At 38.9% G+C, this 22,272-nt stretch overlaps 3 protein-coding genes across 12 annotated transcripts; all 3 read right to left on the minus strand.

Moving 5' to 3' along the window:
• Nucleotides 1-4,037: 4,037 nt before the first annotated feature.
• On the minus strand, nt 4,038-7,930 carry LOC131319452 (probable isoaspartyl peptidase/L-asparaginase 3). Of its 6 annotated transcripts, XM_058349686.1 has the most exons (7): nt 7,731-7,930; nt 6,992-7,163; nt 5,978-6,042; nt 5,474-5,866; nt 5,326-5,384; nt 4,997-5,101; nt 4,038-4,508 (listed from the first exon to the last, which is right to left on the minus strand). In XM_058349686.1, the coding sequence occupies exons 1-7, from the start codon at nt 7,809-7,811 to the stop codon at nt 4,289-4,291; spliced, it is 1,095 nt and encodes a 364-aa protein (XP_058205669.1). In that variant the 5' UTR covers nt 7,812-7,930; the 3' UTR covers nt 4,038-4,288. The 6 variants fall into 6 exon arrangements, with proteins under 6 accessions (XP_058205669.1, XP_058205674.1, XP_058205671.1 ...); XM_058349691.1 differs by lacking the exon at nt 6,992-7,163 and having other exon boundaries at nt 5,474-5,877; nt 7,731-7,868; XM_058349688.1 differs by lacking the exon at nt 6,992-7,163 and having other exon boundaries at nt 7,731-7,867.
• An 828-nt stretch (nt 7,931-8,758) lies between these two features.
• On the minus strand, nt 8,759-14,307 carry LOC131319097 (uncharacterized Rho GTPase-activating protein At5g61530). 3 transcript variants are annotated; one of them, XM_058349217.1, is made up of 10 exons: nt 14,128-14,307; nt 13,226-13,374; nt 12,875-13,137; nt 12,540-12,602; nt 12,437-12,455; nt 11,180-11,278; nt 11,009-11,086; nt 10,634-10,878; nt 9,474-9,636; nt 8,759-9,180 (listed from the first exon to the last, which is right to left on the minus strand). In XM_058349217.1, the coding sequence occupies exons 2-10, from the start codon at nt 13,284-13,286 to the stop codon at nt 9,038-9,040; spliced, it is 1,134 nt and encodes a 377-aa protein (XP_058205200.1). In that variant the 5' UTR covers nt 13,287-13,374; nt 14,128-14,307; the 3' UTR covers nt 8,759-9,037. The 3 variants fall into 3 exon arrangements, with proteins under 3 accessions (XP_058205200.1, XP_058205199.1, XP_058205201.1); XM_058349216.1 differs by having other exon boundaries at nt 8,759-9,183; XM_058349218.1 differs by lacking the exon at nt 14,128-14,307 and having other exon boundaries at nt 8,759-9,183; nt 12,875-13,150; nt 13,226-13,368.
• A 2,862-nt stretch (nt 14,308-17,169) lies between these two features.
• Nucleotides 17,170-21,898, minus strand: LOC131319480 (hexose carrier protein HEX6-like). 3 transcript variants are annotated; one of them, XM_058349731.1, is made up of 3 exons: nt 21,655-21,898; nt 19,243-19,565; nt 17,170-18,492 (listed from the first exon to the last, which is right to left on the minus strand). In XM_058349731.1, exons 1-3 carry the CDS (start codon nt 21,851-21,853, stop codon nt 17,422-17,424), a joined length of 1,593 nt encoding a protein of 530 aa, XP_058205714.1. In that variant the 5' UTR covers nt 21,854-21,898; the 3' UTR covers nt 17,170-17,421. The 3 variants fall into 3 exon arrangements, with proteins under 3 accessions (XP_058205714.1, XP_058205716.1, XP_058205715.1); XM_058349733.1 differs by having other exon boundaries at nt 19,243-19,569; nt 21,655-21,795; XM_058349732.1 differs by having other exon boundaries at nt 19,243-19,902; nt 21,655-21,788.
• Between the last annotated feature and the right edge of the window lie 374 nt (nt 21,899-22,272).

Genomic DNA, 22,272 nt, shown 5'->3' on the forward strand with positions numbered 1-22,272 from the left:
AAAATGTATGTTCGGCAGTTGTTTATCGAAGATTAAACATATTTTCGACATGTTGTTACCGAAATATAATATTGTTTTCAACAGCTATTTACCGAAATGTTATGTATGATTTTCAACAACTATTTACCGAAATGTAGTGGGCTAAGAGAGAAAATACGGAGCTGCGAATAGTCGCTCTCTAAAAAAGTCGGGTTGTATTTCAAAATACACCCGACCTTTCATCTAAATTACTCATAGACGCCCAGCCTTCGATAAATGTCAATTGAACACCCTATATAAGACTATAGTATTTAAGAACTCATCCATTTTCCCTTTGTCCAAAAACAGATGGAATTTTGCGGAGTCTTAAAATAGGGTGAACATTACCCTCCCTTTTATTGGTTGAAATGGTATAGGTGTCATCCGTACAATACACTTTTTGATAATCATGACATCACTATGTGGTAAGATTCAAACACTTTGTGGTAGGATCCACACAGTTTCAACCAATAAGAAGAAATATAATGTTTACCCTCTTAAGTAGAGGATGAACAAAACTCAACTCAATTTTGCAACCTGGCCATTTCTTGCATACCTGGGGGTATTACGTGACGTGGCCTTTGGGAAGGAAACTTGCACCTAAAAAACAAGGGGCACCCTAAAAACAAGGACTTTTGTAGGACAAAGATGGTTGACCTCCCACCACGGTATGTTTTTCAATTTTATCTTCTTCTTTCTAACTTGAACGGCGGACTTTGCCCTTGAACTGTGCTTTTTGCATATGGGCACAAACATATTTTCACCCTTTCTTTCGAAAATGACACCCTTTTTTTCGAAAATGACGTCGATTAAAAGAAAATTAAGAGTTTCATCTCTGGATACTTTATCCCCTTTGAATCGCTAATTACAAAAATAAAATACACGTCTTGTATTTTATTTTTGGTTAATTCATCCTTGGGTAGAGAGTCTGCACACTAGTTTGCTTTGCAGTAGATGTGATTAATCACCCTTTTTAGGCACTTAATGAAAATGGTTTACAATGGTTTGTAAAATTTAATTAATTTTTTTGTACGTTCACCTGTATGTAACAGGTCTACTATAGAAAAGCCTTGGACCAAGTTGGGAGTTTGGATTAAGAGCATCTCCAACCCATTTTCATTTGGGCACAAAAACTTCATTTTGGAGAATTCATGCCCTCCAACCCATCTCTATTTGGGGTCTCCATTTTGGAGACTCAATTTTCATTCACCGTATTTGGAGGATCCATCTCCATTTCTCTCGTTCACTAATATTCTATTTACTTCTTTGCTAGAATTTCGTCAATTACATATAACTTTTACATTACGCATTCTTTTCTCAAAATACTTGGGTAAAAGTGAAAATTTTTTACTTTTCTCATTTGTCTCGTCGAGACGAATCAATAACCCAAAAAAAATTGGTGGAAAACTAACAAATGCGAAAAAAATTCAAATAAGGACAAAATTCTCAAATTAAGTTTAAGTTAAGGCCAAAAGAATGCAACCTAAGTATATGTAAATGCATTTTGAAATAACATCAAATGTAAATTCAAACCATTTGAACTCATAATATTATTTTTTCTCATTTACACTATCCTATCATTATATAGGTTTGAATAATGAGTTGAGATGAGAAAAAAAAACATGCATCTAATGAAAGGAGGAAAAAAAATAATAGGGAAAAAAACAGAAATGATCCCTGTAGTTAAGTGTTTGTGTCAACTTGGTCCCTATAGTTGTAATTGACTCGATTTACACTCTATACTTTCCATTTTGTTCCAATTTGGTTCAATTGCTAATTGCTGTTAGTCCGCCGTTAGTCCTTTTAAATAAAGGCAAAAATAAGCCAATAAAGACAAAAATAAGCCAATAAGCCAATTTTTTTGTCTTTATTGAGAAAAATTTGGATTTCGATGGGAATTTTTTACTTTTTAGGTTCCTCTCGTCATGACGAAGCAATAATCTCCGAAAATTGACAAAAAACTAACAAATGCCAAAAAAAAATTGAATAAGGACAAAAAAAATAAGCCGCTTGACTTATTTAACCGAACAACCCCTGAGTTTATGTAATATTTTAACTTTTGGACATAGTTCTTTATCATGTTGTCACTTTTGGACAAGGTTTTATATGCATTTTCAGTACTATGCAGAAAAATAAGGCATCTTAGTATTTGTCCAAAAGTTGAATATGTAGACAATACCAGTGGTTATGTTGCCTCATGGTTGATCATGAAAATGTTGAATTGGAGGACTACTTATTGCAAAAAATTATAACCAAATTTCTTCTCAGGTTCCTCCTTATCAATGGAGAATGGAAGAATTAGCTGTGTTTTGGTTCAGAGATATATTGGGTAGGCCTGTGCAAAAAATCCGTCCACCCACGGACCCGACCCGACCCGACCCGAAGGGTCTCGGGCGGCGTCAAACATGTGGTTCGGACAGGTACGGGTTCATTTTCTGTTACAAATCAGATTTCGGTTTGGGATCCGGGTTGGTGTGTTTCTTACCCGACCCGACCCATTTATAAAGATTAATTCAGTTTTTTGGGTCGGGCCCGACCCGACGTAAAGAATCGGGCTCGCGGATGGTTCTTACCCATTTTCGGTTCGGTTTGCGGGCCTAAAATATTTGTTACCCGACATGTTGGGTCGGGGTTCGGGGGGCAAACCTGACCTGTGTACACCCCTAATATTAGGGTAATAGGGGAATGAGAGAATTACTGTTTTAACCCCAAAAAGGAGGCCATTTGATTTTGCTGTTAAAAGGACTAATGGTGAACTAACGGCGGTTAGTAATTGGACCAAGTTGGAACAAAATGAAAAGTACAGAATGTAAATCGAGCCAATTACAACTACAGGGACCAAGTTGACACAAACACTTAACTACAAGGACCATTTCAGTTTTTTCCCCAAAATAATATTGAACAATAAATGGAAGAAGAATTGGGAGGAGTTTTGAAAGTGAAAAATGGAGAACTGGGTTGGAGTTGTTGATTCTTCAAAATTACTTTTTGGAATAGAGTATTTTTTTTTGAGTCTCCAAAATGGAGAAATAGTGAGACATGAGTTAGAGATGCTCTAAAAGGGATAATTTGAAAATACCACCTTTGACCCTCAACTTTAAGTAAATTTCAATAGACACCTGTAGTATCTAAAAACTCATGATTATTTCCACAGTCAACTTCTATCTAGAAGCAGATGAAAATTATCTGACTTGACCATTAATATTCCCTGGCTTTTTGCTTTCCTGGATATTACAGTACGTGGTAGTGACATGGCCTTTGGCTTCGGGAGGGAAATTTGGCGCCTAAAAACATTGGCTCCAAAAAAACCAAAAGACTCTTGATGGTCAAAGATGAGAATCGTGAATTGTTAAATAAACTTTCCAAAAATAAAATAATAATGGGTTCCTAATGTTTTTTTTTTTTTTTCCATCTGACATGGGTACTTGACGTTACAAGTCACGTTAACATCTTATCGGAAGCATCGCGTATACATGGGTGGTAATTGTGAATTGTAAATTGTGAAATAAACTTTCCAAAAGATACAGGAAAATTTTTTTTTTGATTGGCAAAAAAGGATAGGTTTATTGCAGTGTTATTCTTGCATTATTATTCAAAATCACCGAGACTTGTTGTGGGTTGAGTTCTTCCCCGATAACTCTCCCGGATAGTTTAATATATTTTCACAATGCAGGAGTATCTTCCGGGAAAGAAGTTACTGAAGTCGATTAAGAGTGAAATTCAAACACCCAACTAAACTTTTTGTCCCACGAATAGATCGTAGTCCAGAGAGGAGAAGGTGACACAAATCGTTTGATCTCGAGTGGTTAATAATTTCTTTAGCCATTACTCTTCGATTCTTTCACTAATAGCATCATGTTTCAAGGGAGATGTCAATCACATAGTCGTCACTGCTTGCAGATTGTTGACCATCATCAAATTCAATTGAACTTATGGATTTTGTTGTTTGCAGAATGATGAAAAACAATTCATATAGTTTGTTCATAGGAATAACACTGCTTGCAGATTGAAACAAAGACTTCACAATAACACACTTTGTTCATAGGAATATCTGTATTGCAAAAGTCTTGATCGTTTAAGAGAGAGAGAGAGAGAGAGAGAGAGAGAGAGAGAGTACAATCAAAGCTCAGCACCGGAGTGAACTTGATAGGTAAAAAGAGAGATCCCCAAACTACCTATTCCAATAATGAAACATATCCACATCAAAAACAAATTTGATAAAGGGACCTCATGCTATTATTGATATTTGAAACTGCAGGCAGTCATAATATCAGGGGAGCACTGTAAACACTTCAACGTCGGCCATTTCTGGGCTTCTCACGGAGTATTGAAACGTCCACCCATGGCAAGCGCCTGCATGCACGCCGTTTTTGTTTACCGCAAAAACAGCTCCAACAAAATCAGGATACTTTCTGGCAATTCGCGATATGGCATCTTCGGCAGCAAGCTTGGGCTCCATTCCCAGCCTCATACTCTCCACAACTTGGTAACTGAGAGCAAATCCGTATAATAAGTCAGATACCAGAAGGATTCTGAGCTGTTAATCAATACACCAAAAAGATATTTCTGTATTAGTGTTACTCTCCACGACATGATAATTGAAAATGACTTTCCGAAGCACCCAAAGAAAAGGATAACTGAAAATAAAGTCCATAGTACAAGTCAGATGAAGAACACAATTTGAGCTGGTAATACCCAGCCTGACTTGGAGCCCAAACCTTTGCATAGTAGTAGCATATTTGCAAGCCGTAATTGAGGGCAAACTAGGAAAAGAACAACCTGCAGTGGAATTCTACATCCAATCTATCTTAAAAGGTCACTAATTTTGGATATCCGCATAACAAGCCAGCGTTACTGTTGCAATACGAAGAACTCCAACATTGGTACGGCATTAATCCTAACAAACTTTTATTTCTTTTAAACTAGGAGACTAAAGCAAATATTAAACATTCAGAACTATGAGTTCTAGCAAACTTACCATGGAAGGAAGCGCATCATGATATCTCCATCGCCAGTTGCACCACACGCTCCAACTTCATTGTCAGCATAAGCAGAAGATCCTGCAATAGGTCCGTCGCCAACCCTAGAGTCCAGCAAATGATATTATTCAGTATATAAACACTGTAAATAAAAAATAGTAAAAACCAGATGAATCATTGTACAAGCACATCCAATCCCCAACTGAAAAACAGTACACCATGGACTGTGAGGACATGTACTAAAATCTGAGCACTTGAGCAGTACCAACTACCAAGATTTCTTTATTCAAACAGACTCTTGCTAAAAAAAGGGTGCCATTCTAAGTACCTGCCGGGGATCTTAAATGTGGCTCCATTAGTAGATGTACCAACGGCAATGTGTCCCATCTAACAAGGAATGTAGCTGTGATTAAATAACTTACTAAACTCACCAAAATAAAGTACATCAAAAAAGTTCCCCATGAACTTTGACTTACATTATCGATAGCAGCCATGGCTATTGTGTCATGGTTGTCAACACCCACACGAGATGACCTCCTTGTGATGGTTTCCACCGAATTGGCCATCAAACACCTGTTCCGACTTAGGTCTGCAGTTTCTTTTGGCTGATAAGGACCACAATTATGGACCGGCAGAACATTTTTCCTAAAATTAGGTAGGCAGCGACTCTCTTTCCATTTATTCCACTTTTCGAGCGATTCTGTTGAGCTAAGATTTGTGGGTCCGGATAGACCCATAGAAATGGCAAAGACTGAGGCCTGATCTCCAACTAGCATAGTATGTTCAGTATGCAGCATTACTAATCTTGCAGCTCTGATACCATCTTTCACATACCTCATGGCAGCAACCGCTCCAACCTCCATTGTAGCCTATGCATTTCCTTAGCAGACCCAAGATAGATTGTCATTAAAATTCTAAAGCAACAATCATCTACAAGGAGCAAGATTTTGCTAATATAATGAAGATTAACCAGCTGTTACCCCGTTCATGACCAGAGCATCGATCGTAGTTTCCGCATTCTCATCTGGACTTCCACCAGGTCCAACTGTATGATTACACCTAAATCATCAGAATGTTTGGCAGTAACCATTTGCTAAAACATACTGGGTCAAATAAACTAGAAATTGAAAGATAGAGTACATGGCGGTCGGTTATATTTCTACGGTATACAATGATAACGTTAATCCTCCACATATAACACCAAATCATGTATATCCCTTAAACTTGGAATAGTTTCAACTTTTACCCACATTCTAACTTCTAATAAAAGCATCAACATAATATTCCGGGAAGAATCCAACAATTGGTATTTCCCAGTCTTGGAAAACAAATAACCCAAAGCATCTTTCCACGTGAAATTGCCTACCAATGTAAGTCCAAGACTTCCACCAGTTATCCAACTTCTCCCAATCTGAAACCCTTACAGGGCATGTTATCAAAAGGAAACCACCTGAATAAGGACACGAACTACCCAATTGTTGTGGGGAACATGATTGGCCCAATTGATTCCCCACCCACCCAAAGCGGGGGAGAGGAGGGGAGGGGGAGGAATGGGCTGAGATTATTTTGTTAAGACAAGTATAACATATTGACTATTCTTCTACATATATAACAGTTTTCTAAGATACATTTTTGTATTAGTTAATCAATACCTTCACCTAAAGTCTCTCGTGTCGTCAATGATAACTATAAATTAAGTCGCAAGAGTTTACTCCGGGATCAATGACAATAAGACCTACTTTTCCTAGAATTCATTGGGTCAAACATCCTTTATATTCAAACATAAAAAGTAGGCAGTAAACTGGTTTTCTGGGATCAATTAATCTTGAACAAACATGCATAAATCTAAGCAACAATAATAAAGATATACCTACTTTCCCATAGTCATAGAAAGAAAACCTACTTCAGAAGCAAACATGACGCAATAACAACAAGAATCAGACAAATAAAGCTACTTCAAACGGCACACCACATATATGGCATCAGACCCCCACCTGTACCGTCGCATCTTAAGTCCTCACAAGTGGAGCAACCTTCCACAACTGCATCAACGGCAGAAAACCCACTTTCTACAGCCCTCCAAGCAGCTCTAACAGCCTCCTTGAAAGGCCAGGTACTCACAACTAAAGGGAACTGCCCTGAATCCTCAACCTTGTTTCCCAATGCCTGATTAACAGCACAAAACACACATAAGATATATGGGTGTAGTGTACACACACACGCACAATTTTCTACTTTCACCGTTTCACCTCCCAAATTTCATTACAAACTATCGTAAAGGGAACACCCCTCTTGGTGTGAACCTCACACACACTCTTTTTCCCAAACAACCCCTTTAACTACCTAACGAAACTTCCAAAAGGGAAAAGAAACTGCCACCCGAAATTTCTTCTCCTCTCTTTTCTATTTCCACATCCCAAATTTCACTATAGATTAATCTCGATTCAAAATTTTCCACTTTCCATCTTTTGCATATGACAGATTTGCACACGCATCGCGTGTGCCTAGGCGTTTGGGCACAGTAGCAAATTTCCAACTAATTTCGTTTTCCAGATGCCAAAACAACAGCGGAAAGAATTCCAATAATTTCAAATTGAACTGAATAGTTCCCAGAATCATCTAAACAAAGTTTGTACAAGTCGTATGTATATACATGTAAAAGATTTGAAACAAAGTAGAGAACCCTAAAGTAGTGGAAATAGTGATGGAGAGGTGTGTCTGGAAGATATTTACCATAGGCAGCAGTAGTGTGAAGAGGAAGAAAATTCTGTAGATAAGGCGGCTTCTGGTAGCTTCGTCGGCGGCGGCGTCCATTGTCGTCGAACGGCGAGAAGTTCACTCAGATGCTGCGAATGGTCGACTGACCACGGGATAAATAAACAAAAACAGGCACTCGCAACCCGATCCGACTGGAGGTTGAGGAATTGTAAGGGTTTTTTGTTTTTATTTTTTTAAATAGTTTCTGGAGTTTTATTTTGTTGTAAAATTGTCCGTGGAAAATACTACTCCGTAACAAGCTAATATTTCACTTTATCTTGGCTATTACTCTTCAAAATATGCTTTTCCTCTCCCCACTTGTAGTCATAGGGCTGTCCAGCGGACGAACCGAACCATCCAATCTGCCCAATCCGCACCAAACTGAGGCATGCTATCAACGGATACAGATCTAAAAATACTAATTCTGATGGATCCGGTTCGGTTTTGCCCAATCTGCAATGTTCCTATTTCTCTTCCGAAAGTTATAGATGTGTTAAGTAATTTGAACGGCATTTCACAAGTAATAAAATACTCCTACATAATAAACATGTATTCTAGGATGTTTTTATGTTTTATGTTGAAAATGTTAATAATCTTCTCTATTTTTTTGTAACATTAGAATTTGAATCAAATTCATTTTCTAGTCCAGTATCGAGTTCGAGTGTTATTGATGTCTAATAATTTATCTTTAGACTTTAGGGTGGATGAATGTAACTTAATTCTACATAATGTTGGTTTAGACTTGTTTGATGTTGTGGCGAACTTGATTGGATTTGAAGTTTTGGGGCTTTATTTTTAATTTGTTGGTGTATATAAAAAAATAAACTGCATGATCAAATCCGCTGAAACTGCCCAAACCGCATCCAAACTGAACTAACCAAACAACGCTACAGACGGTTCTGATCAGCAGGAGGGCGATCAATGGTCAAACTCTTGCTCAGAGAGAGGGAGAGTACAGTACAATTCAGAGACTTCAGTTCAGAGCTCTAGTGCAGAAACTTCTCTAGGCCATCCCAAACAATCAAAATTCCAATATCTAATCAATATTCGCACGCAGCAAAAGGTGGAAGAAAAAGATCAATTATTCTTATACAAAATACAACTCCAAAATCTACACCTACGAGATCCCACAAAATTGTTGAAGAACTGTACATATGATGACACTAGGTAACAACTAGCAAACCAGCACGAGAAAATTTGGAAATCCATTCTGTGAACTTATTGGTTACACAGTCCAATTCTAATGAATCCCCATGCAGTATGGGAAAGTAGGAAATTTGAAGTCATCTCCAGACAGTCTCGTTGGCATCGGTGAAAATCGCATTGTGATGTTCAATTAAGCACTGAACAGCTTCGATGGCGGTGAAGTCAATGGGCAACCCATCATCCAAAGGAATGGGTGAGGACGCGTCTACACTTTCGCTATCTTCTGTAGGCAAAAGAAGAGAGATTTGAGAATCAGTATATTCCCAACAAACAGTGAATGAAAATATGCTTGGTTCAAGATGTTCCTCAGCATTTCCACAGAACAGCAGACAAAATCAAAGAATGTGAAGGAAAACAAGTTCTGCACACAAAAATGGTTAACACGGAGAAAACACGGAGCAGATGAAACTTCAACAGTCTGACAAGTTTTATCACAGGAGGATATACATGAAAATGGCCGGAATTTGTTTACTCTGCGGTTACATGAAATAGATCAGAAATCAGATTACTAACCATCAAGCATATCGCAAGCATTAAAGTTGGGCGAAGGGTCCATTTTCTTCTTGGAAAGTATTTCAGATGGCTGATTCCAAAACTGTCTAAAATGTTCTGGTCTCTGTCCCTTCTGCCACATAATGATAGGGGCCATTTCCATGGCAAGGCTTCGGGTATCCATCTGCAACAGATACAAACACTTAGCCCATTAATTGGGTTTTAACTTATTAAGAATGATATGTTGTATGCGAATGTTGAGCAGCTACTCTCAAATAACATGGACTGATCAAATGACCATAGCTTGTTCTTAAACCCCAAAAAGAAAAAGAAAAAGAAAAGAAAAGCTTACACTCCAGAGTACTAAGCTGAAGTAGAATCCACTAGTGAAGGGATAAGCTGAAAACCCAGATGGTTTTACTATAGAATAGCCCTAAAAGAGGAAATTAACCATGGAACATCCTCCCCCAAATGATAACAATCAAAACCCAACCAGAGAGGCAATAAACCTATGGACTAGCCAATCTAGGAAAGCTTGATCATGGATTGAGGTTGTCAAATTAATCCGTTGGGTAGTGCCATTGTGCCAGACAAATGTGGAGGTGTTTAGGCCTATACTTCTCCGATCAATACATCCTCATGATAATTTAAATGTGGCGGTTCCATACTCAGATAATGGGAAAATTGATATCACTTCAAGGTCACAGTGTAACATGATGAATGATATTTCTCACACATAAAGGCTCACTTCCACATTCAAGAAGTAAATGAATCCAACCCACGCCAAATCACCCAAACCCCTACACATTGCGTCATTCCCACAAAAGAAAGGAAAAAACAATCAGCTCAGTCACCACAACTCAACAAGCCTTTTAACCCAATTACGTGGATCTTGTCCTCAATTCAAGTCTCAATCAATCATGTCATTTCTTACCACGTCAACCTATCTCTCTGGGTAATCCTTTTCTCGAAGTACGTTCCGCATGATCCAAGTCACAGATCCTCACAAGGTGCCTTATCGGGTCACAGCCCCCACCCCACCACAAGTAATAAAATAAAATACAAATTAAAACAACCAATACGCTATGGACAGAACAACCCGCGAAGCACATGACCATTCACGCACATTCAGACACACATACACACAAACACAAACACAGAGGGATAGAGATGCAGCCTGCCTTGTTAAGAAGTGACTTCTGGCTAACACGGAGCAGTAGTGCAGTTATTAATTCTAGAGTCATGTAGTTAACAGTAGGAAGCTTCTTCAATATATTTCTCATCACACGTATACTTGAGCGGGCACCTCTGATTTCCTTAGATAGCTCAAATGTGGCCAATGGTTCAGGAAGACTTGCAAGGTAACACTTGGCAAGAGCTGCAACATCAACTGCGTTTATCCCCTCCGGCAGTGATGCATTTGAATCTGCAAAATATAAAGAACACCAGTTGATAAACAAGATCAAACAAAACTAAGTGAAACAAAATATGACATTAGAATGTTCTATAAAATTGTTAATTTACCCCCCCCAAAAAAATGACATTAGAATGTTTACCTTGGTTGTATGATGAAACCAACTGCTGGATAACCTTCTTGTCTCCATCAGACTTAAACAACTCAGGCGAGTTTAGCCCTAGATGAGCAAAAACCATGAAAGGGACTACAAGCAACTAAACATACAGTAAGATGGAGTAAACTATATTTGCATACAGTCTAAACCAAGTACCTGATAATATGAGATAATCTGCACATGTGACCAAAATATGGGGAATAGGTCTGCTGGACTGTTGTCGCTGCACAGTAACCTCAATTGGAACTCCAAATACTGAGGGCAAAAGCAAAATGTTACAACTACTAATTAAGTTGGACTGACACAAATACACATCACAGTGTGTAGTCCATAAAATACTTGGCAAGACTAGACGCTACGGAAGAAGTGTCAGCATTTTGAGTTGCCCCAACATCTTTGAGGTTCTTGAAACTTATAGTTCAATGGTTGTTATTCAAGGAGAGGACAAGGGAAAAGCATGCATGCATGCAAAAAAAAATGAATGTTTCGAGAAATGAGGCATCACAGGCTTCCTTGAGTATGGGCATAAAAGAAAATTAGCAGAAAAGTTACAATCTTTCAGGTTAGCAGGGAAGATGCCAGAATGCCAGCATGACTTTCATCACTGAACAACTAATTTGCTACCAAAGTCTACAAGAACGGGGGGGAGGGGGGTTGGCGGAACCCTTCAAAGTAACATCCGGACTTATAACCTCTTTGGTGATTAGGTCTTGTTACTTTGCCCCTTAAAGATCCTTTTCATTCTGTATTGAACTTTTGGTGTTTTTAGTCTTTTTGCTTATACAAAATATCAACCTACCAAAAACAAAGGTTAGTTGCTGGCACCTGCAAAGCACAGGCAGTAAAGTAGAATAACATGTAAATTCTGACTGTCCTCAATTGTTTGCCAAAACATCTCTTGCCAAAGCAGTCATTTCCTGCTCTACTCACTACATATCCAAATCCAAGGTTCCCTCTTTCCATGCCAATCTTAGAAAAGTTGAGAACTTGAGACAATTATCTAACTATGCTAAAATGCCAACTGATTAGTAAACATATAGGGTACAAAGAAATATAGAAATCAGATGATAAGGAACAACTAGATTTTCATTATGTAAGAGTGGTGGCAATATTTTGGCGTTCTTTTCTACTTCTTCAGTCTATACTCCAATAATAAAAAATCTATGTGAGTCTTCTTCTGACACGAAATAAAAACCGAGTGACCAAAACTTTTGAAGGATGGTAATAATGGGTAGCAAATGCAATTAACTGTCAAGCACTTTGAACATCCATTTCTTGAGTACTTTTTTTTATTCTCCATGCCAAGATAAGATTAGAATAGAACTGGAACATAGAGGTGCATATAGAAGCCTCAACAATAATTGATACAGTATAAGTTATAACTATCATTTGAACAAGTTGTAAGAAATTTACCATCGGTGCTTGCAACACCCTGCAGAATCAGAAAGGCAAAATATAAGAATTCTTAAACCTGCAACCACATTCAAAAAGGGGAAAAGAAATAGGAATCACATACCTTCTGCCATCGCTCAATATCTGTTAAAAGAACCTTACTTTTCTGTGCAGTTTTCTTTGCTACCTGAACCAAAATTCAAACTCAAATATGTCAGACATCATCTCAAACAACAAGCCTAGGTTTTTATTAGAATTATAAACAAACATAAAGTAAATTTGTGCATTTTAGTTTAGAAATCCGTGTCAAAATACTACTTTAATATGAAAGAGATTAATTTATACATATTCTCATTGTCACTGAATTTGGGGTTATAGCAGCATCCGTTTAATTCAGCTTCAGTTGATCGCCTCTTTGTTTAACAAGTACCAAAAGATAACTAACGTATCCCGAATTACCTCTTCAACTTTTGACTTTCCAACTACAACCTTATCTTTGGTTCCTGAATAACTCTTCCTGAATATCATGCCAGTGGTAGCAGCTGCAGAAATAAGACGCTCCTGCATGGCATGCTTCGTAGATGGCTGCTGAAGAATAGCCCATCGACTTTTGACAATTGACCCAACTTTTCCTGCCACATCGGCAACATTCCCTTTCGCATCCTTTGCAACCTCACCAACAAATGTCCCCGCAGATTGACCAGCTTCTTTAAGCTTCACACCTGAATTGAAAAACTTAACAAATACAGTACCGAAAATGAAAACAAGGGTAAAAAAGAAAAGAAAATTTGAATATTACCCATAGATTACCTGAAGATGAAAAGAATCCACTAGCCTTCTCTTGCCACTCAGGTGAGATAGCTGACGGCATTGAACCAACACCCAAGACCAAGATTAACTCCAAAAGCAACCAATGAGATTTGTGCTTCAGAGGATTCCCAAGACACTCTGGGCCGGACCTACCAGAAAGATCGGAAAACATTAGTTTTACTACTTCAATCCATCTTTTCAAGTAATACCTGAAAATCCATGACCCATTTTCTCATATGTCTAGTTGTCTGCTAAGTCTTTTTTTTTTTTTTTTTCCTTTCCTTTTCCAGTTCCTCCTTTTTCTTTTTTCCATTTCCCCAAATATTTTCTGCCGAGGGACAGGGAGTGGAGCCAGTGTTAATTTTCGGTTTGGAACATCAAACACAAAGAACTCTTCTATCTTCAAAGTAAAAAATCTACTATTTTCTTAAGCTGAGTAAGACTTAAGACTATTATCCTTCCAAAATACAACTAAGGGCAAAAGATTACAAATCTTTATTCTCTCTCTAGGTATATCAATATATAATTTTTAGACTTTTTTATTTACATCTCCAATCAACTAAAAAAAAGAGGGTAAATCAAGAATCACTTAAAAGCACATGTATCAGTACATCACATGTTCCTCACCCTAATCAACATCAAGGAATTCTCTTATAACAAGAAAGGCTGCGGGCATCCTATATCGATACTCAGTTCCGAGGAAAAGAACTAAATAAATTAACAGAAAACACAAACCACGCCAACTAGACCAACTTGCCTTCGTTAAACGGAACCTTTCCCATCACACGAGGAATCAAATCATGCACAACATGATAACAAAACGAATTCGATAGTAGATGAAAAGATCGGCAGCAACTAAACCCTAATTTCCAATGAAGACTGCGTGACTGCGTTAGTCTTACCTTCAGAAGTCGCAAACGATCGAAGCCGTAGGAGAGTGGTGGAGAGAGAAGTAAAAGGGTGGAGTCAGCCTTGAGAGAGAGAGAGAGAGAGAGAGAGAGAGAATTTTATTTGAATGGGCGATGTGAGAGAATCGAGGGTCGCATGATCGCATCACATAGTTGGAGATGGAATAAAGATACGGTACGCCGATTCTTGCGGCAAGCCAGTCAAATTAGCTTTTGGTGCGACCAACGGGATCTAGCCACGTGGATACTTCGCAAGGAACTCACGCGGAGAAAGGTCGCGTGGATCCCACTTCCGCAGCGTTCCAACGGATACAAGGGCTCTGCGGGTGTTACGCTGTTTTAATTAAATGGGGAAAAAACTGTAATAGTCCTTGCAGTTATGTGTTTGTGTCAATTTGATCCCTATAGTTATAATTAGCACGATTTACACTCTGTATTTTCTATTTTGTTTCAATTCGGTCCAATTGCTAACTTCCGTTAGTCCGCCGTTAGTCCTTTAAATAGCAAAATCATATGGCCCCTTTTTTTGGGGTTAAAACCAGAGTTGTGAAATCCATTCCGTACCGGCCGGTACGTACCGTACCGGTACTGAAACGGAACACAAACACTAGAGATCCGTTCCGATTGAAATACCGGCCTATTCCGACCAATACCGGAAGTACCGGTCTGTTTCGGACATTTTTCGGTGTTTCGGCCGGTACAAAATTACCTTCTCTCTTTTCTTTTTTTTTAACATTTTGTTTATGCTTATACTTAAAATTATGCAAAATGGTAGATATATATTAAATATATATAAAAAATATTAATTGCGGTAAATCCGGAACGGTACCGGGATACAGCCCGGTATCAGTACGTACCATTCTAGTAGTGAAAATGGTACGCTGGCCAGTACGGTATTGACAACTTTGGTTAAAACAGATCCGTTCGGCTAAATAATCCAACTTTCTTATTTTTTGTCCTTATTTAATTTTTTTTCGTATTTGTTAGTTTTTCGTCAATTTTTTGGGGGTTATTGCATCGTCATGACGAGAAGAATCTAAAAGGTAAAAAATTATTATTGAAATTCAATTTTTTTTGAATAAAGACGAAAAAACTAGCTTAGGTTTATTTTTCAACATTCTTAGTCAGGAATCAGTGCATGAGCCAAGTGTAGAAAAATGAATGGAATGACAGGGCACTATTTTTTGTAACTACTTGGGCTGTTAAGTTAGGTTTATTGTAACCTAGTTGAGTGATTTATTATGTCTATGTATTAGGTTATGACATGGTAAATTTGGAACTGAGTTTATATAATATTCTGACTTTTGGACATGATTATTTATCATGTTATGACTTTTAGATTTATATCATGTTGTGACTTTTGGACATGATTATATATGCATTTTTCAGTATTATGTAGAAAAATAAGGCATCTCAGTATTTGTCCACAAGTTGAACATGTAGACAATATCAGGGGTTATGATGCCTCGTGGCTGATCATGAAAATGCTGAATTCGGTGGCAACATTTTGTAGAATATTATAACCAAATTTCTTCCCAAGTGCCACTTTATCAATAGAGAATGGAAGAATGAGCTGTGTTTTGGTTCAGAGGTATATTAAGGCAAGAGGGGAATAAGTAACCCTATTCAGCTAAATAAGCCAACTGACTTATTTTTTTGTCCTTATTCAATTTTTTTTTCGTATTTGTTAATTTTTCGTCATTTTTTTGAGAATTATTGCATCATCATAACAAGAGGAATCTAAAAAGTAAAAAATTATGATTGAAACCTAATTTTTTTGAATAAGGACAAAAATCAGCCAATAAGCCAATTTTTTCGTCTTTATTCAAAAAAAATTGAATTTCGATCATAATTTTTTACTTTTTAGATTCCTCTCGTCATGACGATGCAATAACCCCAAAAAAATTGACGAAAAACTAACAAATAAGAAAAAAATTTGAATAAGGATAAAAAAATAAGCCAGTTGGCTTATTTAGCCGAACGAGTCTATTTTAACCCCAAAAAAGGGGCCATATGATTTTGTTGTTTAAAGGACTAACGGCGGACTAACGGAAGTTTGTAATTGGACCAAATTGGAACAAAATGAAAAGTACAGAGTGTAAATCGAGCCAGTTGCAACTACAGGGACCAAATTGACACAAATACTTAACTACAGGGACTATTTCCGTTTTTTCCCCTAATTAAATTAATTCTTCCCTTCTAATCCTTTAAGCTTATGCTAAACGAACCGATCAGCTTGGGAGCTTAGCTCGGCTCGAGCTCAAGTTTTTGACTCGTTTAGTAAACAAGAACTGGGCCCGTTCGACAAAAGCTCGGTTTTGTTAAGGGATGTTCGGCTCGATTAAAGAGACTCGTTTAGTAAATGACTAAGCTCGACTCATTAAGGTTCGAACCAAACTCGAGCTCAAGTTTTTGACTCGTTTAGTAAGGTCTAGTTTGGCATTATAGCCAAATGGTTTTTTTTTTTTTGTCCTTATTAAAAAAATTCACATTTTTTAGTTTCTTTTTTGAGAATTATTGATTCGTTATAACGAGATGAATAAAAAAAAATTGGATTTCAGAATTTGGCCTAAACTTCTGAAGCCAAGTTGGATGATTCGTAAGCGCCTTTATCGGTATTGGATTGAGATGATATTTTACAACAACTCTAAACAATATATTTTAAACAAAATGAGCGATTCTGATCATCTTTGTGTGACCCAAAATGGATATGTACGCGGCGGCTGCACTGGGTTTGCTATACCTGTGGCACTACTGTTACTTGTCTTACATTTCACTGATGAAAAATTTGAGAAGCTATTTTAAGTTCACTTGGCTTCTGACGGCGCGCGCGCACACATATATATAAACAAAACAATCAAACAAATAATGGAACATATGAATCAGCTCATAGGCAACCCTTTTCAAGATAATAAGTTCATGCAACAGATATTCGCCTTGTTCGTTTGGTAACTTTGGATATTTTAGTTTTGGTAGTGAGTGAAGAGACAAATAGAATAATGCTTAGAGAAAGTAGTAATGAGTGGAGAGAAATAGAGAAGGAAATGAAATTAATAATTGGAGAAAGATATAGAGTAATGATTGAAAAACAAAATTAAAACAAAGTAAAGTATCAAAACCAACAAAGCCGTTATTTCTTTCCCCTGTCAAAAATTTGCTAACGCAGTAATGTCTAATGAGTACAGCTTCATTCCAATTATTGCTCCAACGTCCTCAGTTCTCATCCATTCAATCTGCGAAAACTTTCCTACCAACAATTTCCCATAACAGAACCATTATTTTTTTTTTTCATGCTCCTGTCTCCCTCAAAACATTCTCTTGCCCCACAATTCTCTTCCAAAACCAGTGCTCCCTCCATACTATATCCACCTGTTCAATCGGCACGTTTTTAGTCTCCGGCAAAAACAAGTAAACGAACACGGTCATGAACACGACCCATCCCCCGAAAAAGAAGAAGATCCCAGACTTCATATGGCAAAGCATGGCCAGAAAAGTCTGAGCAATAATGATAGTACAGAGAAAGTTGACTGCCACCCGAATAGTCTGACCAGCGGATCGTATCTCCAGCGGAAAAATCTCGCTCGGAACTAGCCAACCCAAGGGACCCCACGACCACCCGTACCCAGAAACATACACACAGATCAAAAGCAACAGAGGCAAACCATACCCTTTGCTCACCCCGCCGTGATCCCCTAGCTGAGTCGCCAATATGCTTCCAACAGCTATATGTGAAACCACCATTTGAATCCCCCCAACTGTGAACAGAACTCTTCGCCCAAATTTATCCACTATCAACATCGAGATGAAGGTGCATGTCATATTTACAGCTCGTACCACAACGGCAGACAAGAGCGAAGCACTTTCGCCTAGACCCGTTGTTCTGAAAATTATAGGAGCGTAGAAGGCAATGGCGTTGATTCCGGTCACCTGTTGGAAAAACGGAATGGCTATTGCCATGACAAGTTGAGGCCTGTATTTTCTTTTGGTTATTTGGAGGAATGGGTGTGCGACAGTTTTTGATATGGTGCTTGCGTTTATGAGGTCGTCGAGTTCGGCTTGGACGTCTTTTGTGCCTCTGATTTTTTCCAAGATTGATCTGGCCTTCTGGTGGTTGTCAGTTCGCTGCATTATGCTGTTGGGTGTTTCTTCAAGGAAGAGTGCTCCTAGAGTTAGAATTGCAGCCGGCACCGCCGCTGAGGCCAGGCAGATTCGCCATCCCCAATCACTTTCCATCTTTTCGGTGCCGTAGGTGATAAGGTTTGCTGATAGAGCCCCTATGTTGACACAGAACTGGAAGCCATTGCTGAATGCTCCTCTGTATCTGGTTGGGGCCATTTCTGAGAGATATAGTGGGACTGCCTGATGAACAACAGGAGTACAATTACATGTTAATCAGATACAGATGATGCAAAAAATGCCGTTTTCTTCCTTCGGCCTACTTGTGATCAGGTGGGGTGAGACTGCTTACATCGTCTATGCGGCGCGAGTCTGGTGCAATGTGCTACAGATCAAAACTAAATGAATCCTGGCCATTTTTATTTTTGAATTCGATATAGTTTCTTGATCCTAATTCTGAGACCGTAGCACAGCTTTTCAGAAAACTACTATTTTCTAGGAATTCAACTGCTTGGAAACTCCTCCAAAATATCTTTTTTTAGGTAAGTAACTCCTCCTCTAAAATATTGTCCTAGCATATTGTACCTGAAACATACCTCGTTCCAGTGCAAGGAATAAGAAGGGAGGTGTGGTACGTCACATGTCTCATATCACAGTTTCATATAACGGTCTAATATAGATAGACGTCTGTGAATAATGATATTAGCGATTTAGGATACACTTATTTGTATACGTAAATATACAATAAGAGTGTTCACCACAACAACAAAAATAAAAATAAAAAAACACAATAGGAGTATCATGACCAAAACTCGAGTAAAACGCGTTTTTGATTGCGAAATTCACCTTTTTAGAGTCAAAGGTAACATGCTAGCGTGTGCTTCAAAACGTAATCCTAAGGTCTTAAAGTTTTTTGAACGCACCCAATGGGCGATAAGGGATGGTCTTGACAAGTTCATGTTTAGCATGAAAGTCAGAAGCTCATCTGCGTACCTGATTTGAAAACCCAAGGCCAACTCCAAGCAAGATGCGGCCTACCATTAGCACGTATATATTAGAAGCTGCACCAGCGACGAGGGCACCCACAAGATGTGTGGCTCCTCCGACAAGGATTGATGGCCGGCGCCCAAAGGTTCCGGTAAGTGACGAGGCAGCGAAGGAGGCAAAGAGGCCAGATATGTAGAGGGAGGATGTGAACAAGGTCAATAATTGGCTGTCAAATTTGCAGTAGTTGCTCACTGTGGTGTCTTCTTCCATCTTCATGTACACGTCCAGGTAGAATTTCTTCAGAAATGTATCCATGGACGACACTCCACCTTTCTATTCACATGCATATGTCAATAAAACTGCTAGAAAAGCCTGTAAGTATGGACTCTAATGTTTGTTGTTATTTGTTCAGTTTTATCCTCAATAAGCTCAGGAAAAAGAAGTATTACTGTATTAGTAATGTCACAATACAGTTTGAAGAAAGTTTCTTCTTTCTATGACCTGATGAAAGAAATGATGTAACATTCTTCCCTCCAAGCCAATGTTACACGGAACCTTCTCGATGACTAAAACACCTGTGTGTCAGATACTCGATAGGGCTCTGACACTTAGACACCTACCCACACCCGACACTTGAACCCGAGCCCATGTAACATAGCTCCAAACCTGCCCAAGAAGTATAGGTTAGACATGTTGGGTCGAGACCCGACCCCGATTCACACCTCCAAGCACAAGCACGAAAATAAACCAAGCACAAAACAAGAGATATCCGAGGAAAAACTCCACTATGTATAAGTCACATATACAAGTATGAAAAAACCTCTGCTGGATAGCCACAAACCGGCTTCCCCACTCCTCTCTCTCTCTCCCTCACTCCGGTGGCTCTCCGACGGAGTATCCGAGCATCTTCGAGGAGCACCGCTCCCCCGGACGGGGGAGCCTCACGGCTCACACTCTCTCTGCTCTCTCTCACGTCTCTTGCACACGCACACACAGTGCACACCTGCACTTTTACACAAAGGGGAGTGATCCCCTGTGGTCACACCCACCCACTAAGGGTGTACCCCAACAAGACATAGCTCCAAACCTGCCCAAGAAGTTTAGGTATAATGTTATACAACAGAAATTGAGCTTCCCTGTCATGATTTTCAGAAACCAAACACATACAAGTCTAGCACCTAAACTCGAAAAATCCCAGGTCTAGACCAAACAGTAACTACAATAAACTACATTTGGAAAACACTTTAGGGTCCCAGCTAATTGGTGCCTACTACTGCGAAGGAATCAAGCAAAATGATGGGTCAGGGGTAGATGTTGTGACTTGGGTAAGTGTGGGCTCCACCCAGGTGCTGCGGTTTGCTCGCAGCTGACAAATTTGTGCTAGTCATTCACGTAAAAATTCGGCCCGATTAGACACAGGTAGCCACACAACCGGATCATGTTTTTCTTACATAGAAGACTAGTTCAAGTTTGATAAAGCTTGATAGAAAGGTGGAAGTCAAATGTGCTTCAATCAAGTGGCCACCGATGACCAATCAGCTTAAATCTCTACATGGATCTCCCACACCATGAGTCCTACCTATAACCGGTTCCAATCAAACCACCGAACCATGAGTCCTACCAATAACCGGTTCAAATCAAACCACCGAACTGTTCGTGGGCCGTGGAGCCCACACTAACCCACATCAACCTATTCCTAACCCAACAAATGATAACCCTTGGTTGGATTCTCCTTCTCTATCTTGAAGTACCATTTGTCAAGATTTTTGAATAAATTTTGTTTTTGCCTATCAAAAAAAAAACACACAAATGATAACCCATCATAACTTTATCTGCAAACAATACCGTTAATGCAAAGGGTACTGACCAAAAAAGTTTATGCTCAATCCGATAAATAAAACTGTTTCATCCAATCGTCCAGTGTTTCCTTCAGAATCCAAGATCCTTAATTTTGAAAGAAAAATTGAACGATTGGATCAAACACTTACATTTATCAGATTGAACTTAAATTTTACTAGCAACCTCAAAAAATTATAAACAATTAATCAAAGGTTTTGATCATTTGGGCAAGACCCAAAAGTAGGCCCCACATATATGGTCGGTACCCCATCCGTACGTAGTCTCTCTAAAAAACAATAATTATATAACCACAGACAAATGACAATTACACAAACACTTACACACACTCGCACTCACGAATGGGGTGAGGCCCACACACTCACAAATAGAGTGGGCCCCCATCCCATTTGTGAGTATGTGTAAGTATTTGTATGATTACAGCATCATTGCAAAAAAAATCCTACAGTATACTAGTTATATGTCACTGCCACATGGTGGTGTGATGGGTCATTGGCCATACAGAGGAGTATAATAAATTAATAATAAATAAACAAAACGCAGAGCGGTGGTAAGAATGACCTGAAACTCCGATGTCGTAGCCGAAGAGAGCTCCACCCACGGCAGCCACCATACAAGACACCACCACAAACGACGTCATTCTTCGGTGATATTTCCCGCTTCTGCTCCCTGCATCTTTTTTCTCAGCCATGGCCTTTTCTTCAACCAAGCTCTCGCACAAAGGAGAATCCCAGTCGAAATGTTCCTTCGTATTGTTCATGTACCAGAGAAAAGCGATAATTTCGGGATAAAGTTTATTTTCACTTTACAACCGTTCTGATAGATACGCTCATAAATTTCCGGGCTTACCAGTTTATCTCGAACTTGGACGTAATACTGGGAAAGGGACTCCGGGTTGGTGCTAGGTTGGTCCTGTGCATTGAGGTGCACAGCACCTATGAGCCGTTGGATCGTGTATCCGACTGCTTGGATTTTATCTCGACAACCAACGATCGAAAACTATTCATTGTCGAGATGAGATCCGAGTAGTCGGATGCACGATCTGACGGCTCAGAGGCAGCACAGCGTCATGCCCAGCATCATCCCCCATTCGCTGGGAAAGGGTGTTCTCACTTCTCACATTTCAATGCCCCAGGTGGCCCAGACCTCTCTCCAACCCAAACGTCTCTTCAATCACAC

The sequence above is a fragment of the Rhododendron vialii genome, chromosome 3a (assembly GCF_030253575.1).
Source record: "Rhododendron vialii isolate Sample 1 chromosome 3a, ASM3025357v1".
Taxonomy (NCBI): domain Eukaryota; kingdom Viridiplantae; phylum Streptophyta; class Magnoliopsida; order Ericales; family Ericaceae; genus Rhododendron; species Rhododendron vialii.

Coding starts and splice junctions, on each gene's coding strand:
- LOC131319097 (XM_058349216.1), bottom strand. CDS start 13,286: ATGCCGTCAGCTATCTCACCTGAGTGGCAAGAGAAGGCTAGTGGATTC. Junction 10,879..11,008: donor GGTTTCATCATACAACCAAG/GTAAACATTCTA, acceptor TATATTTTGCAG/ATTCAAATGCATCACTGCCG. Junction 9,637..10,633: donor AGAAGTCACTTCTTAACAAG/GCAGGCTGCATC, acceptor TATCTGTTGCAG/ATGGATACCCGAAGCCTTGC.
- LOC131319452 (XM_058349686.1), bottom strand. CDS start 7,811: ATGGACGCCGCCGCCGACGAAGCTACCAGAAGCCGCCTTATCTACAGA. Junction 5,102..5,325: donor ACATTTAAGATCCCCGGCAG/GTACTTAGAATG, acceptor GCTGGACTCTAG/GGTTGGCGACGGACCTATTG. Junction 4,509..4,996: donor ATGATGCGCTTCCTTCCATG/GTAAGTTTGCTA, acceptor ATTTGCTCTCAG/TTACCAAGTTGTGGAGAGTA.
- LOC131319480 (XM_058349731.1), bottom strand. CDS start 21,853: ATGAACAATACGAAGGAACATTTCGACTGGGATTCTCCTTTGTGCGAG. Junction 19,566..21,654: donor CTACGACATCGGAGTTTCAG/GTCATTCTTACC, acceptor GTGAATAGAAAG/GTGGAGTGTCGTCCATGGAT. Junction 18,493..19,242: donor GCCTTGGGTTTTCAAATCAG/GTACGCAGATGA, acceptor GTTGTTCATCAG/GCAGTCCCACTATATCTCTC.